The sequence below is a fragment of the Myotis yumanensis genome, unplaced genomic scaffold, assembly GCF_028538775.1.
Source record: "Myotis yumanensis isolate MYYU_CA2020_CCGP unplaced genomic scaffold, mMyoYum1.0.hap1 SCAF_5, whole genome shotgun sequence".
NCBI classification, from domain to species: domain Eukaryota; kingdom Metazoa; phylum Chordata; class Mammalia; order Chiroptera; family Vespertilionidae; genus Myotis; species Myotis yumanensis.
This window is the reverse complement of record NW_027223756.1, coordinates 69,396,013-69,410,332: the sequence shown is the minus strand read 5'-3', so window position 1 is coordinate 69,410,332 and position 14,320 is coordinate 69,396,013. Positions and strand designations below refer to the sequence as shown.

The following is a 14,320-nucleotide window of genomic DNA, read 5'->3' as shown; positions in this document are numbered from 1 at the left end:
AACAACTCATAGACACAGACAACAGTATGGTGATTACCAGAGAGGAAGGGAGGTGTAGGGAGGTAAAAGAAGTAGTGAGGGGATAAATGGTGATGGAAGGAGACTTGAATTGAGGTGGTGAACACACAATACAATATATAAATGATGTATTATAGCATTGTACATCTGAAACCTATATGATTTTATTAACCAACCAGAGGCCCTGTGCACAAATTCGTGTACAGGTGGGGTCCCTCGGGGTGGCCTGCGGGGATCAGGCCAAAACCCACAGTCCAATGCTGCCTGCAGCTCCTACCTGCCACTCCCGTTCATCCTGGCTCCACTGTGCCTGCTGTGGGCTCACGCCCAATCAGTCCCAATCCTAGTGCCCTCACGAGGGTAGTGGCCTGTGGGATTGGGCCAAAAGCAGCTCTCCAACATCCCCCAAGGGGTCCCAGATTATAAGAGGGCGCAGGCCAGGCTGAGGGACTGCACTGGTGCACAATCGGGGCTGGGGAGGGGCCACGGGAGGGCTCCAGGTCCTGTCTGGCCCTGTCTTGCCCAGTCCCAGTTGGCCGGACCCCAGCAGCAAGCTAACCTACTGGTCGGAGTGCCTGCCCCCTGGTGGTCAGTGCACGTCATAGTGAGCAGTTGAGTGGCCTTAGCATATCATTAGCATATTAGACTTTGATTGGTTGAAGAGTCAACCGGTCACCAGATGACCGGACACTTAGCATATTGGACTTTTATTATATAAGACTAGAGGCCCGGTGCACAAAAATTTGTGCACTCGGGGGGGAAGGGGAGGCCCCTCAGCCCGGCCTGTGCCCTCTCGCAGTCTGGGACCCCTCGGGAGATAACGACCTGCTGGCTTAGGCCTGCCTCCGGGTGGCAGAGGGCAGGCCCAATCCCTAGGTGCAGCCCCTGGTCACGCTCAGGGTAGGGCCGATTGGGAGTTGGGGCACCGCCCCCTGTCACACTCAAGGCAGGGTTGATGGGGGGGTTGCGGCGCCACTCCCTGTCATGCACAGAGCAGGGCCGATCAGGGGGCTGGGGCGCTGCCCCCTGTCACGCACAGAGCAGGCCCCATCAGGGGGGTTGGGGCTCCGTACCCTGTCACAGAGCAGGGCCCATCAGGGGGTTGGGGGTCCATACCCTGTCACACACAGAGCAGGGCCCATCAGGGAGTTGGGGGTCCATACCCTGTCACACACAGAGCAGGGCCCATCAGGGGGTTGAGGAGCTCCCCCCTGTCACGCACAGAGTAGGGCCGATAGGGGAGTTAGGGCACTGCCCCCTGTCACACACAGAGCAGGGCGGATAGGGAGGTTGTGGCCCCGCCCTCTGTCACACACAGAGCTGCAGGGCGATCAGGGGGTTTGGGCGCTGCCCCCTGTCACGCTGATCTGGTGCCAGGAGGCCTCCCGGCTCCACTGATCCCGGTGCTGGGAGGCATATTACCCTTTTACTATATAGGATAGAGGCCTGGGGGCAGGCTGGTTTGCCCTGAAGGGTGTCCTGGATCAGGGTGGGGGTCCCCACTGGGGTTCCTGGCCAGTCTGGGTGAGGGGCTGAGGGCTGCCTTCAGGCTGGCGATTGACCGAATCTCCCAACCGCTCCTTTTTTTCTTTTTTTTTATTCTGGGCCAGCTTTAGCTCTGGCTCTAGCTCTGAGGCCTCCGCTGCTGGTTTGTTTGCTGTTCTATAATCAAAACAATGTATAACTTCAGCTCTGAGATCCCGGCTGGCTATATTTGTTACAAAGTTTCAAACTGTCGGCTGAGAGTTGGAGTCTGCAGTCACGGGAGCAAGCAAGCCTCATGTTCGCTTCCAGCTGCCTGGCTGCCGGCCGCCATCTTGGCTGACAGTTAATTTGCATAAGGATATGCTGATTAGCCAATGGGAAGGGTAGTGGTCGTACGCCAATTACCATGTTTCTCTTTTATTAGTGTAGATGTTATCCTAATAAATTAAACAAAAATTTTAAAAGACTCTAAAGAAAAAATAAAAGAAGAGCTTAATTTGGCAAAGCTGTATTAAAGAACTTGAACTTCAATATAAATGTGTGGGATGCCAATGAATAGATTTAGGAAGGGCAGTGGGCTGTACGTACAATGAATCACTCTGAATAATCAATTCTGGCTGCTATGAGGTGGAGGGAAGAAGGTGGCTGGAGGCAGGAGTACCAAGATGAGGGTCTCCTACACTCATCTACTGAAGTGTTTACGTTTGTCCCAACTAGGGCAGAGTCAAGGCGTATAAAATAGATGAATTCAAGAGACATGTTTCAGGAAGAATTGCTACTGCTTAGCAATCAAGTAAAGTTGAGAGTAAAAATAATGAAAGTCCAATTATAATGAACACTGGGATGGATGACAATGAACTTCGTTAAGATGAGAGACACAAAAGGAGGACAGGTATAGAGCATGGAAGAGAAAAATAAATTTCACCTTAATATTTAAAGTTTAAAATACATGTCTCTAGCTTTCAGACTGGTATGTGGACCATAGGCTAAGAGGGAAATTTGGGTTAGACACACTGATTGGCAGTCATCAACCTAAATGTGATAGCTGAAATGAGGGGCTGGGTGAGATATCCCAAAGCAAAGTACAGAACAAGAAGTAATTCTAAAGACCTCTGAAGAATCTTCCATTTTAAGGAAAAGATAGATTAGAAATAGGAGTCTATAAAGGACACTGGCAAGTGTGTTTGCATGGGTGGTAGTAGGGATGGGCAGTGGGCATAGGAGAATTAAAATAGGAGTTTGCACAGTCTGAATCACTCCAAGTTTACCTATTCAGCCCTCTTTCCTGCTTTTCAAAGTTGTTTTTTCAAATTTCTCAAGTCTCCCACCCATCACCTCTTAGCCTGAGATGAAAATGATTGCTTCCAGTAAGGTGAATGCATGGTTAAATTCTGTCAAGTAATATGACTAATGAACCGACAAAGGATTTCTGATGACAATGGTGAAAGCAGTTAAAACAGATTGGATGAGTAGGATTTGGCCTGAGGTGGGTGGAAGTGGAAAGTAAGGAACTGGATGCATCCAGTTTGGTTATTACGATAAGAAGGGAGCCCCGTCAGTCTGGTTCAGTGGTTAAGTGTCAACCTAAGAACCAGGAGGTCATGGTTTGATTCCAGGTCTAGATACATGGCCAGGGTTGTAGGCTCGATCCCCATTAGGGAGTGTGCAGTTGATCAATGATTATCTCTCATCACTGATGTTTCTATCTCTCCCTCTCCCTTCCTCTCTGAAATCAATTTTTAAAAAGAGAGAGAGAAGGAGAGAGACAGAACAGTGGCTAAAGGGACTTTTTATTTTTGCTTTGCTCCCTTGCTCCCCACACCTCTTCAATAGTGGGAGAAACTTGAGCAAATTTAAATACTGGAATGAAGGATGGATCAGAAAGGAAAAGGCTGACAGTGAATAAATGCGAAGAAAAAAATTAATACGTGAAATCCTTAAAAACGAAATAGTTGTGATTCATACTCTGGATAGAGGTTCCGCATTTATCCTAAAAGTAGGGACATTTTTCCATAGTAACAGGAGGCAAATAGAAAAGTGGGAAATACACGCAGGTGCTTTTTCTGATTTTATGGCATGAGGTCTTGGCTCTCAGTGAAGAGTGAGGCCAGGCTATCTGCTGAGCCTGATAAGAGAGGTGGTGACAAGGGAGATTTGAGGAGAGAAGAGAAGGCTGGAAAATGGAGCTTTGGGAAAGACAGATGAAGAGCTAAGCATAGAATGGTTCTTTACTGGTAGTTTTGGCTTTACTGTGCCAGTTTTTACTTTTAACTTACAAAAAGATTGTTTCCCTTGCGGTGACAAAACTAAGCAATATTTACTTTCTGATTGCATAGTTTAAAATAAGATGGCAGTTCCCAGTATTACAAAGAAAACAACAGCAACAAAGACTAACAGCAGAAGCCTTGAGCTAAAACGTATTTCTCATATACACATTCCAATAACTGGAAATGCATTTAGGTTCAACAGAACCTTTTTTAAAATGCAAAAGACTCAAGTGTTTAAAATGTTTTAAGCCTTTCATCCATTCATAGGGACAATAATTGATGAAATCAATTCCTAGGTGAAATGTATCTTTAATTTTTAAAAAAAATCAAAGGAAAAGAAGGGGGTAAGAACTCTGAGGAGGAAAAGGCAGGGAAGAGGAGTTAAAGTGATAAGAGCGGCTTATATTTCTACCCTTTCTTGAATATCATCCACTTGGACTCCCTGATGTGTATCATTCCCTATATATTTCATACAGTATTGGAACTCAACATGTTTGCCTCGAAATGCTGAGGATCTTGCAGAAAATGCAATTTCCTTCAGCTTGTGAAAGAGAAGTTGAAAGTTTCTACAGAAGTTAAGAGGGGGGTCAATCCCATTATATAGTTGTTAATCTGACAGCCTTCTGCTAGGCTATCTAAAAAATTATAAACTTCACACAGCTAGGGATTGAAAGCATTTTTATCCTCTCTCACCACCTAGTTTTATACAATTTTCCATTCCTCAGTCTTCCCAGTTTATTTCTTAGAAGCACTAAAAGTGGAAATGAGACAGCCAGCTCTTACTTTGTCAAGTTACTCTCACTTAGCAGCATCATTCTTGATTTTCCCAATACCACCTCACTGTCAGAAGCAGCCAGAACAAAAGTGTTAAAATTCAAGTTACATAAAATATTAAAATATTCGACCCTGAAGACATTTTTAGATAATCTTCTTTGGAAGTTTTGACTGATTTAATGAAATAATTTATGAGATATAGCATATCCCCTGAGGGCAAAAATACACATAGAGAAATCAACACCATGTGGAGAGAATAGCACAAAATATAGGGGGAAAGGTCACCACAGTACATTTGGTTGCTGAGTGCGTCTGCTGGGAAGAACTGAATTCTCTGTTGAAATCTAGTTGCTTCCAATATGTAGGACTGCTGGAGCCCTTGGTTCAAGTTACAAAAACATTAAAATAAGTACTATATTATTTTTATATGGGCTACTAAGAATTAAAAAGTGAAAAGTAAAAGAAATCAAAGGTTTTTGGAACATTTTTTAGAAGCCTGTCAAAATTCAGAAATTTTTATATAACCTCATGATGGGTTTATGAACAAAAGGGTATAGGAACATATTTTATCTGTATGTCCAATTTCAATTATCTAGAAGCCTAACAGATAATGATAGCTAACACTTTAAAATTTCTTTCTATGTACCATCATGCTTTTCAAGCATTTTATTCATATTAGCTTATTTAACCATTACATCAACTCAATTAAGTAGGCATTAATTTTATAATCATTTAGAAATGGTAAATCGGAAGTACAGAGTAGATAAGTAACTTGCTGAGGATCACTCAGCAACTAATAGAACTGGAACTAAAACTAGGCAGCCTGGAGCAAACAGAGGGAGAACCAAGATGGCAAAGCTCAGGTACTTGCAGCAAAATTACAACTAAGCCCAGGATGACTCCTGTTGTGAGGGATGGGGGTGGGAGGGGGTGTGTGCAGGAGGCAGCCAATCAATGATTCTCTCTCATCATTGATATTTCTATCTCTCTCTCCCTTCCTCTCTGAAATCAAGAAAAATATATATTTTTTAAATGCTTGCTTGTAATTCATGCTTGCTTAGTTCTCAAATATTGCTTGCAATTCATGTAGAGAAAAAATGCCTACATGTGAGTCATGGGCTTTATTTGTTACGGGACATGAAGACAGTCCCTACGTAGAAATATGGCTGTCTTTTTGATAAAAAAGAATTATATTGAAAACTTCAACTTTTGAATAACTTTGAATACAATATATCAAAACTCATTTTTTGCAATAAGTGATGATATGAAAATTAAAATTGACAACTTGTCAAGTATTAGACCTAAAATTATAAACAAAGCCCTTTTATTTTCTAGACCTTATTTGTTTATTCAACAATCTTCCCTTCCAGACTGAACACATCTGTGGCAATCCTCTATAATACCCACCGCTCTGCTATGCTCTCTTGACATTGCCTTGCAAAGACAGCCATTGATTAAACAAACCCTAACTGCCTTCCTAAAGGCAATTATTGCTTATACATGCACATACTATATATAACAATGATCTATATCCGTTAACCTTATATGCTGTTCACAGTACTATATATGTTGTCCTCACTATAACACTACAGGAAAGTATTATCATCTCCATTTAAGAAAAAAAACAGATCTGGGGAACATCAATGACATGCTCAAGAAATTACACAGAGGGCTAAGTGCTGGACACAGAATTTGAACCCCGATCATTCGATTCCAGAGCCTACACACTTACATACTAAAAGAGAATAAGGCAGCACAGAAATTCTGAAATTTCTCCTCAGTTCAATTGAATTATCTCGCTGGGGAGACATGCCAAAAGTAAGGAAAAAGGAAAGCCCAACTCATTCAAACTTGGGTGGCAGCCCTGACCCATTTGGTCATTTTTAATATGATATAAATGTTCAAAATGATTGATAATAAAATGCACTGTCTCTGGCTTTCTAGGCTTCAAGTACTGAAATAGCACGGCGTGAGGATTTGAGTACTTGAACTAAATTAAAAATTAGCCTTCTCAGCCCTCCCTGAGACACCACCACTCCTTTGTAACAAAGAACTGATAGGCACCTGCTGGTAGTCTATGGCAACCACCGCTGTATTGATTATATTACCAGATAACAATGGCTTACCCTATGTATAAACTGTGCAGCTCTAACAGGCTAAATCATTATTGTAATTTTCACACTTGCTAAATAGATATAAGTGCTCCTAGAGATAGATGCATTTTCCCAGAATTATATTAATAACATTTAAGTGATGCTTCAAACTCAATTGACTAATAGTTTGGTTTTTTGTGTGTGTGAATTCAACACAATGAAATAAGCAAGAAGTTACAAAAGTTAAAAAAAATCTGTAGGAAATGAAACAGTTGGGTGTGTTTATTTTTTCTTTATAAGTGAGACCACGTGTGTTGATGTATGTATATGTGTGTATTGCTAAATGAATATGTGAAATGAGTACATTTAATTTGAGAGCACTGCTCATCCAGTCCACCTTGTGTGTTTTTCCCTCACCACACTGGAAGTAGAAAAGTTGGAGGAAACACTTTTTACCTATTACTCTAAATATACCTTTATTTTTTCACCCTCCTTCTGGCCACCTCATTGGCGTTTGGTAGTAACAGACACCAGCATATAAGTGAGAGATAGTGGGGGTAAGCATGTCTTCACTATTTATGTATGCCTTGAGTCTTCTGTACAAGCATTAAATAAACCCAGTATATGTATTGTTGTGCTTGTCTAAATACATATTCTCGGTGGCACAAATGTTTTTTTGTCTGTTCTGTTTTTGTTGTTCACCCAAGCGTTACAACTACATTTTGAGATAATTTAGGAATTGTTAAGTATTGGTGTGACAGATGGAGGTCATAAGGAGAGCAAGTATCTAGTGTGTGTCTTTATCTTTACTGTCATCTTCAGAACCTCCTATTTCTTTGCACATTTGCATCTTTGTTTTCATAATGGTATTTTTGTAAACATATGTGTAAATATGAAGGAGATAGAAGAACAACATGGTCATGTCAGATGGTTTTTAAGATTCTGAAGTATCCAGGACTTACCTCTTCATCCTAAGCAAGTCAAGGAAATGAGAAATGAGCATGACTGCTGGACAGAACTTATCCACACCTGAAACTGTATGCTAGCACATTGCATAATGTCTTGTCTTTATTTTAATTACTAAAGCAATTCTTATTTAAAATATATTGTATTGACTTCAGAGAGGAAGGAAGAAGGAGAGAGAGATAAAAACATCAATGATGAGAGAGAATCATTGACCGGCTGCCTCCAGCATGCCCCACACTAGGGATCCAGCCTACAACTTGGGTATGTGCCCTGACCAGGAATTGAACTGTGACTTCCTGGTTCATAGGTTGATGCTCAACCATTGAGTCATGCTGGCTGGGCTCTAAGGCAATTCTTGATGACTCTCATCTTTATAAAAGTTCTACATGGGGAGACACAGTTGAAAATTTCTCTAAAGGCTCCCATGGCTACTTATAACAAAACAAAGTTACCAAACAAAACTCATTTCTCTTCTCTAACCACTTAAATGGTCCAAACTTTCTCATCCTTTACCCTACATATCCCACCCCTGATTTGATTTCTTTTATAGAAAAAAAAAAACACATGGGAGGTTAAATGATCCAGCACAGCAATGAGCGGGGGGGAGGTGCGGGGGGGAACTATCTCATTATTTACCAGATTGTGTACAGAAGACTGTTTCATACTGTCTCCCATGGGGCAAAGTAATGAACTAGTCATGTTTCGATCTACTAGGTCACAGCAAATAATTAAGACACTTGTTACAGTCATCTGTGTGGTGTGATCCTATAACAAGTCAGAATGGATTTTCTATAAATTCAAGAAAAGGTCCTTACAATCCTAATTTTAAAATCTACATCTTAGCTAATTAAAAAGAGTCCCAAATTAATTCATTATTTCACATCTAGTGTTTTGAGAATGTACCACCTGATTTCAAGAGGAGAGAAAATTCTTAATTTTTTCCTTTTGTTCTTAGCTCTTCCAATATTTAAGGTGTTTACTGAAAAAGAAATATAGACACACTCTACATCCCCCCCCCCCCACCCCACCCCTCGCCAAAGTGTGGAGTTAACATTAGAAGAGTTGGAAAAGATGCTGAGGGATCTCTGAGGATATATATATATAGCTTAAGTTTCACATCTACCAAGTATAGCTTATGTGTGGATCTGACTAAAAATATCTTACCTCAAAATATTTTCCATATCCAAGGTGTGATCTCACAACTTTATGTACCTTCTTATGAGGCAAGGATGATTAGCCCTATTTCATAAATAGCAATTTTTAATTACAAAGAAGGTTGTACCCTTTTAAAGTGACTTTAGTGTCTAGTTTTTGTTTGTTTGGTTGGTTTTTAATGTGGTAAAATATCCAGGCCAAACATGCTCCTAAAATCATTCTGAACAATTCTGAAAATGTCTTATTTAAAATTCTGAGATTTTCATCCTAGTTTTTATTTGCAAAAAAATCTCTTCATATTCTGATTACTTTTTAATTATTTCTATAACTCATACTGTGCAACTTAGTTACTAAACTATTTTACTGCTTTTTTAATCAATCATTTCAAGAAAATAAAGTCTTTTGGAGTCATTTTTATTTACTTATATTTTCATAAATGATTAGGAAAAGGTATGTAATAATTCTGAATGAAGTAGGTTTGCAATGAAATAGTGCTTTGTTCTAATTATCATCCTAATGTAGCTTAATGAAGATCTAAATATATCATTTTAATTGCAGCTAAAACCAAAGAGGAGTAACTATTCAAATTATTTTAAATGAAATTAGGAATTATTATACAATAATCATACAGTAATCATCCTTCGCTAAATACCACATTCATTACCAATAAATACTTTTGTAATATATATGTATGGCAAAAAAAGTGGCGAAATTAACTCAACTGAAAATAACCATGATAATTATGATTGATAATTTAATTAAATAACATCTAAACAAGAACTATAAAATATTTTTAAACTTTTATAAAACCTTACAAATTGCAAAAGCTTAATATATAGCTCAGCCTGATTCCAATTTTGCAGAGCTCAAATAATAAAATAAACTTTTTATTACTGCATGACTAAAACTATTTCTCAATTCTCTTTGTATAAAAGGAAAAAAAAACCTTTTGGATAAATAATTAGAGAATTTTTAGATCATATTTTTTATTTTCTGTAAAACAGATGGGATGAATGTTTAAAACTTATGGCACCTATAAATATTACTTTCAATGTAAAATGATAATAAATACAAAGAATTGATTTGTAAGCATATGAGACTTGAGAAATATGTAAATACTAAACAACCTGGAAATTAACATGCAGTTTGATCAGTGCTTTCTGTTTTTATGTCCCTTTACCTCCGATAAATTAAATTATGTGAATTATTATTTATATAATAAATACTATTTATACTGAATAGTAGATATGCAAACTATTAGTGATATGCTCTGATAAAATACAAATTAAGAGTTTTTTAAAAGTACTAGCCATTCTGTGATTTTGAATTTCCACAAATTAAAGTATTTCCCTAAAATCCACTGTAACAATTAAACTACATAAAACAGTGAAAGTTTTCAACTCCTGTGAGCACTGCCATTCCACCCTTAAAACCACAACTGTGGTTTGACAAATAACTGCTACTGCTGTAAAAACAGACCTCTCATTTGGGCATGTGACTTGTTTTGAATAGCTTCATTACTTATTGCTTTCAATGCCCCAATCAGCACATAATCCTTAACCTCAGCATTTTACAACTTGGTGATAAATATAGTAAAAGATGGCTTTTGGAGAAAATTTTAGCAATCAACCAAGAAAATGTCTTTTTAAAATAAATTGCTAAATTTAATTAACACATTATCCCAATAGTCAAATTATATGCTTCAATTGAAAACCTTTGCATTTAGTTGACTTACTAACATTGAAATATAGATACATTAGCAAAATATTACATCATAATACTAAGCATGTTTAATTCATCACTGCAAGCAACTTTTTATTTTGTCAATTGCATATGTGTGCATAAAACTCAACTTTTACTTATCTGATACTTGTATAATGATGCCAACATACCCTATTTTTCTTTCCAATTATATTTATTAATATAATAAAACCAATAAATGCTTACCTTTTCCTGTTTTAGAATGAATTCTATCTTTCAGAAAGTAATTAATTTTACTTTTAAACTTGATTTTGTATCTATAAAAATTATTAATTAAAAAACCATAATTTAGGCTAACAATACTAAAGTACATGACTGACATTCACTTTACGACATTTACTACTACCTTTTCTTTATTCTTGGTTCCAAAACTGTTACATAGAATTAGTAAACTGGAATGTCACAAGATATCTATCTTGTTACTCTACAGCATAGGAACTTTGAGAAACTGTTCCTTCTCTTACCACTTCATCCCTTTTATACCCATTAACTTATTATCTGATATTAAGCATCATTTTACTACAGAAGAACCAGAAACAAGGAAACCATTTTTGAAGATTATGATGAGAAATAAGAGAGTTGATTTGTCATTTTTATATTCTTATTCCATTGGAGATACAAATTTCTTATTAAGGGTCAAAATCAATAGACCCAGTTGATAGGTTGTAAAGATCTCATTAATAAGATTAATTAGTGTTTAATGTTAGCTATACCAGCAAATATTTCAGGTAGTTATTGTTAATTGAATGAGCAAAATTCAAGAAAAAATATTTTTGTTTTAGGTGTTTTATCAATATTGGAATGGAAGTTTTACATAATAGTGTATTAACTACCAATGGTAATAAAATCTCATTTCATACCAAGGGTTGTAGAAATAAGTGATCTAAATAGAAATTTGTTTTAACATCCCAAGTATCCATGTCTTATTTTTATTGCAATTACAGAATACACTTTAAATCAAAGTTCCGTCTCTATAAGGATGATAGATATCAATAACTAAATGAAAATATGGCAGCATTTTCCCTCAAAATTCCAATCCATCAAAAATCCATAAGCAACTAGTTATCTTTAGAGTTTAGCAACCGGTAATGATTACTTGTCATAATGAAAAAGCAGATTACTTCCATATATTTCACCAACTAACCACTCACTGTGTAAAAAGAAATTAAACTTTGTTAAGTATAAGAACCAATATTTAGTTGCCATTACTATATATATTTCTGTTGTTCACAAATGGACAACTTTAGCACTTCTATATGTGGAAGGAATGTAGTGTACATGGGTGATGACCCTTGAAATTAAAAATATTAATATTCCGAGTGGATGCACAGGACTAACTGGAAAAGTGTTATATCAATATCATAAAGTAGGCTGCAGTCAATTGTTAAAAGTTTAATTACAGGAACTGTTTCACTTATTAACAAACAAGAAACTCAACAATATTGGATTTCATCAACATTTTGTGAAGGGTGTTTTGCACTATGGCTCACTAAGAAAGATAGTTATTCTGATCCATGTTAAGTCAACAGCAATGCACATACTAAGTAAATACCATACTACATGGTATTTCCGATTTGAGGGAAAGCTTTTAACAACAAACTGTTATCACCAGACTGTGAAACTGAAGGGACATGCTTGATAACTCTGCCTGTGTATACCCCACGGTACCACCTTTGCAACAGGGGAGAAGAAACAGAGACGTTAAGTTCCCCAAGGGTAAAAAGCTGTTGCTAAGCAAAAATAACAACCCAAAATATAGAAAGCTGTAGTTTGTTTTTTAATCACTACTTCCCTACTTTAATGCTTTAATTTGCCCAATTCAATATACACACCCAAAGCAGAGAAGAGGCAAAGACAAATCTCTGATAAACTTGCACCAAACCTACTCCCACATCCCACAAATAAGCACTTACCTTTCACCCAGATCAAAACAAAATCAACGTTAAAGACCAACTGTGAAAGATTATCTTTACTTCCTGAGCTCTCTTACCCTCCTTTTCTAGTTCATTTTACATTTCACCATGTCATTGACTATGATCTTAAAACAACTACTTGCTTAAAACCCAAAGTCTCGAGTCTGGTCATGTCAGTTCTGTAAAGACTTGGGAGAAAAATCCACCTGCTTCCTGGTGCCCCCCACCCACCTCCACCCGAGGGTCGCAGCAAACCTTACCAGCTTTCCTGTGATCTTTCTCTGGGTGGCACTTACCTGCTGCTCCCCAGGCTCGGTGGATTTCACCAGGTGCTTATCCTTGTACAGAGACCAGAGACCAATGTTGGGCAGGAATATTAAAGCCACCATGAATAACAAAGTCATCTGCAGAAATCTCTTCTGTTTCCTCTTCATTGCAAATGATAACAGGTAAGGAAAGTTAAAGGAGACGGCTCCCTGACTGCTCCCGGTGTTGGATGCCACAGTCCTTTCCTCTCCCCTGCCAAGCACCAGGAACTGCGGAGAAGCTACAAACTTTTGTTGCGTGCTCAGCACCAATCGGCGCGATTCAGAGGGAGTTGGGCATCTGCAGAACAAACGCACAGTTACTTTCCCCCCACCCAGAAAACTATGACGAGGGCACTATCTATTGGCTTAGAAGTAAATGACTTGACTGAGGGAATCATTAAGCCTATTGACCTCCATTAATGTAAAGCGATGGAGTAAATATAATGGTTTTATAGACTAATCGTAAGTTATGAAAAGTCAATGGCATGCTGGATGCTTAGGAAAACGGGAGTTTTGGGGTGTGTGTGTGTGTGTGTGTGTGTGTGTGTGTGTGTTTTCCCCACCTTAGTGTGGAGGGCTGGGTTGAGGAGGAGCGAGTAAGTAAAAACTGTGTGGGAGCAAGCGGCTCAGCCCAGCAAGTGTTAGGAAGAGAAGTGTCCGCTTTGGACACTGCAGCATCACCTTCCCCGTCTTGCCGGAACATCGCCTGTTATGTTCTCCTAGGCTAGGGAATAACCCACCTGAACTCAAGTTCAACTCCCTCCGAAGCCAGCGTGCTGTTGGGCGCTCAACGGGGATGGATGCGGGGACGCGCGGGATCCGGGAGAACTCCTGTTTGGATGGAGGCGCACCAACTCCGGTCAATGCTCCTCCTCCGCAGGCAGAGGCTGGCGACCTGGGAGCCCGAGGGAACGGAGGCTACAGATGTCAGCGGCGTCCAGCCAGGAGGCGGAGGCGCCCGCGTTTCCCCTGCGCAGCCCCAGGAATGGGATTCCTTGAAGTAAGCTCTCTGCCCATCAATCTCTTCCTTCCTCCGGTGACGGCGACGCGCTCACGCTCCGCTGTTCATGTTACCATTATTTTCCGGCCACTGAGCCAACCCAGAGAAGCGCCAGGAGCGCCGAAAGAGCGCTGTCTTCAATCTCCCCTGGGGGAAGGGGACGGAGGGTGGCGAAACCCAGTCGGAGCTGGGATTGCAGTGAGTGAGGGCGCCGGGGAGGGGAGCAGACAGTGAAGATGCGCCCAGCTCGCCCCCAGCGCTGCTTCTCGCTCGCAGCCTCCTGCCTTCTGCTGAGAAGGTGCTGATGTCGACCACGACCACGTGTGGGAGCCCTGGAAGGGGGGGTGGGCGCCTGCAGGGGGTGGGCAGTTCCTCCCAGCTCTCAGATCCTATATAAACAAACCTGGGTGGAGGAAAAGGAGGCGGCAAAGGCGCAGCTGGAAGAGGACCTGGAGCTCCCAGCCTCCGCGGATACTCTCTTTCTCTACCAGGCCTTTTCTGGGCAACTTCGGACCGGCGGAGATAGCACCTTCCCCGCTCGCTCGACTCACCCCAAAGGGGCCAGGCCAGAGATTCCGGA

At 39.9% G+C, this 14,320-nt stretch overlaps 1 protein-coding gene across 1 annotated transcript in view; it reads right to left on the bottom strand.

Moving 5' to 3' along the window:
- Positions 1 to 13,640, bottom strand: part of GALNTL6 (polypeptide N-acetylgalactosaminyltransferase like 6) — a 944,384-nt gene extending 930,744 nt beyond the window's left edge. Inside the window, exons 1-2 of the mRNA XM_070415471.1 lie at positions 13,481 to 13,640; positions 12,729 to 13,038 (exon numbers count right to left, since the gene is read on the bottom strand). Coding sequence (XP_070271572.1) covers positions 12,729 to 12,866 — 138 coding nt within the window. The 5' untranslated portion in view covers positions 12,867 to 13,038; positions 13,481 to 13,640. The remainder of the gene's footprint in view (positions 1 to 12,728; positions 13,039 to 13,480) is intronic.
- Between the last annotated feature and the right edge of the window lie 680 nt (positions 13,641 to 14,320).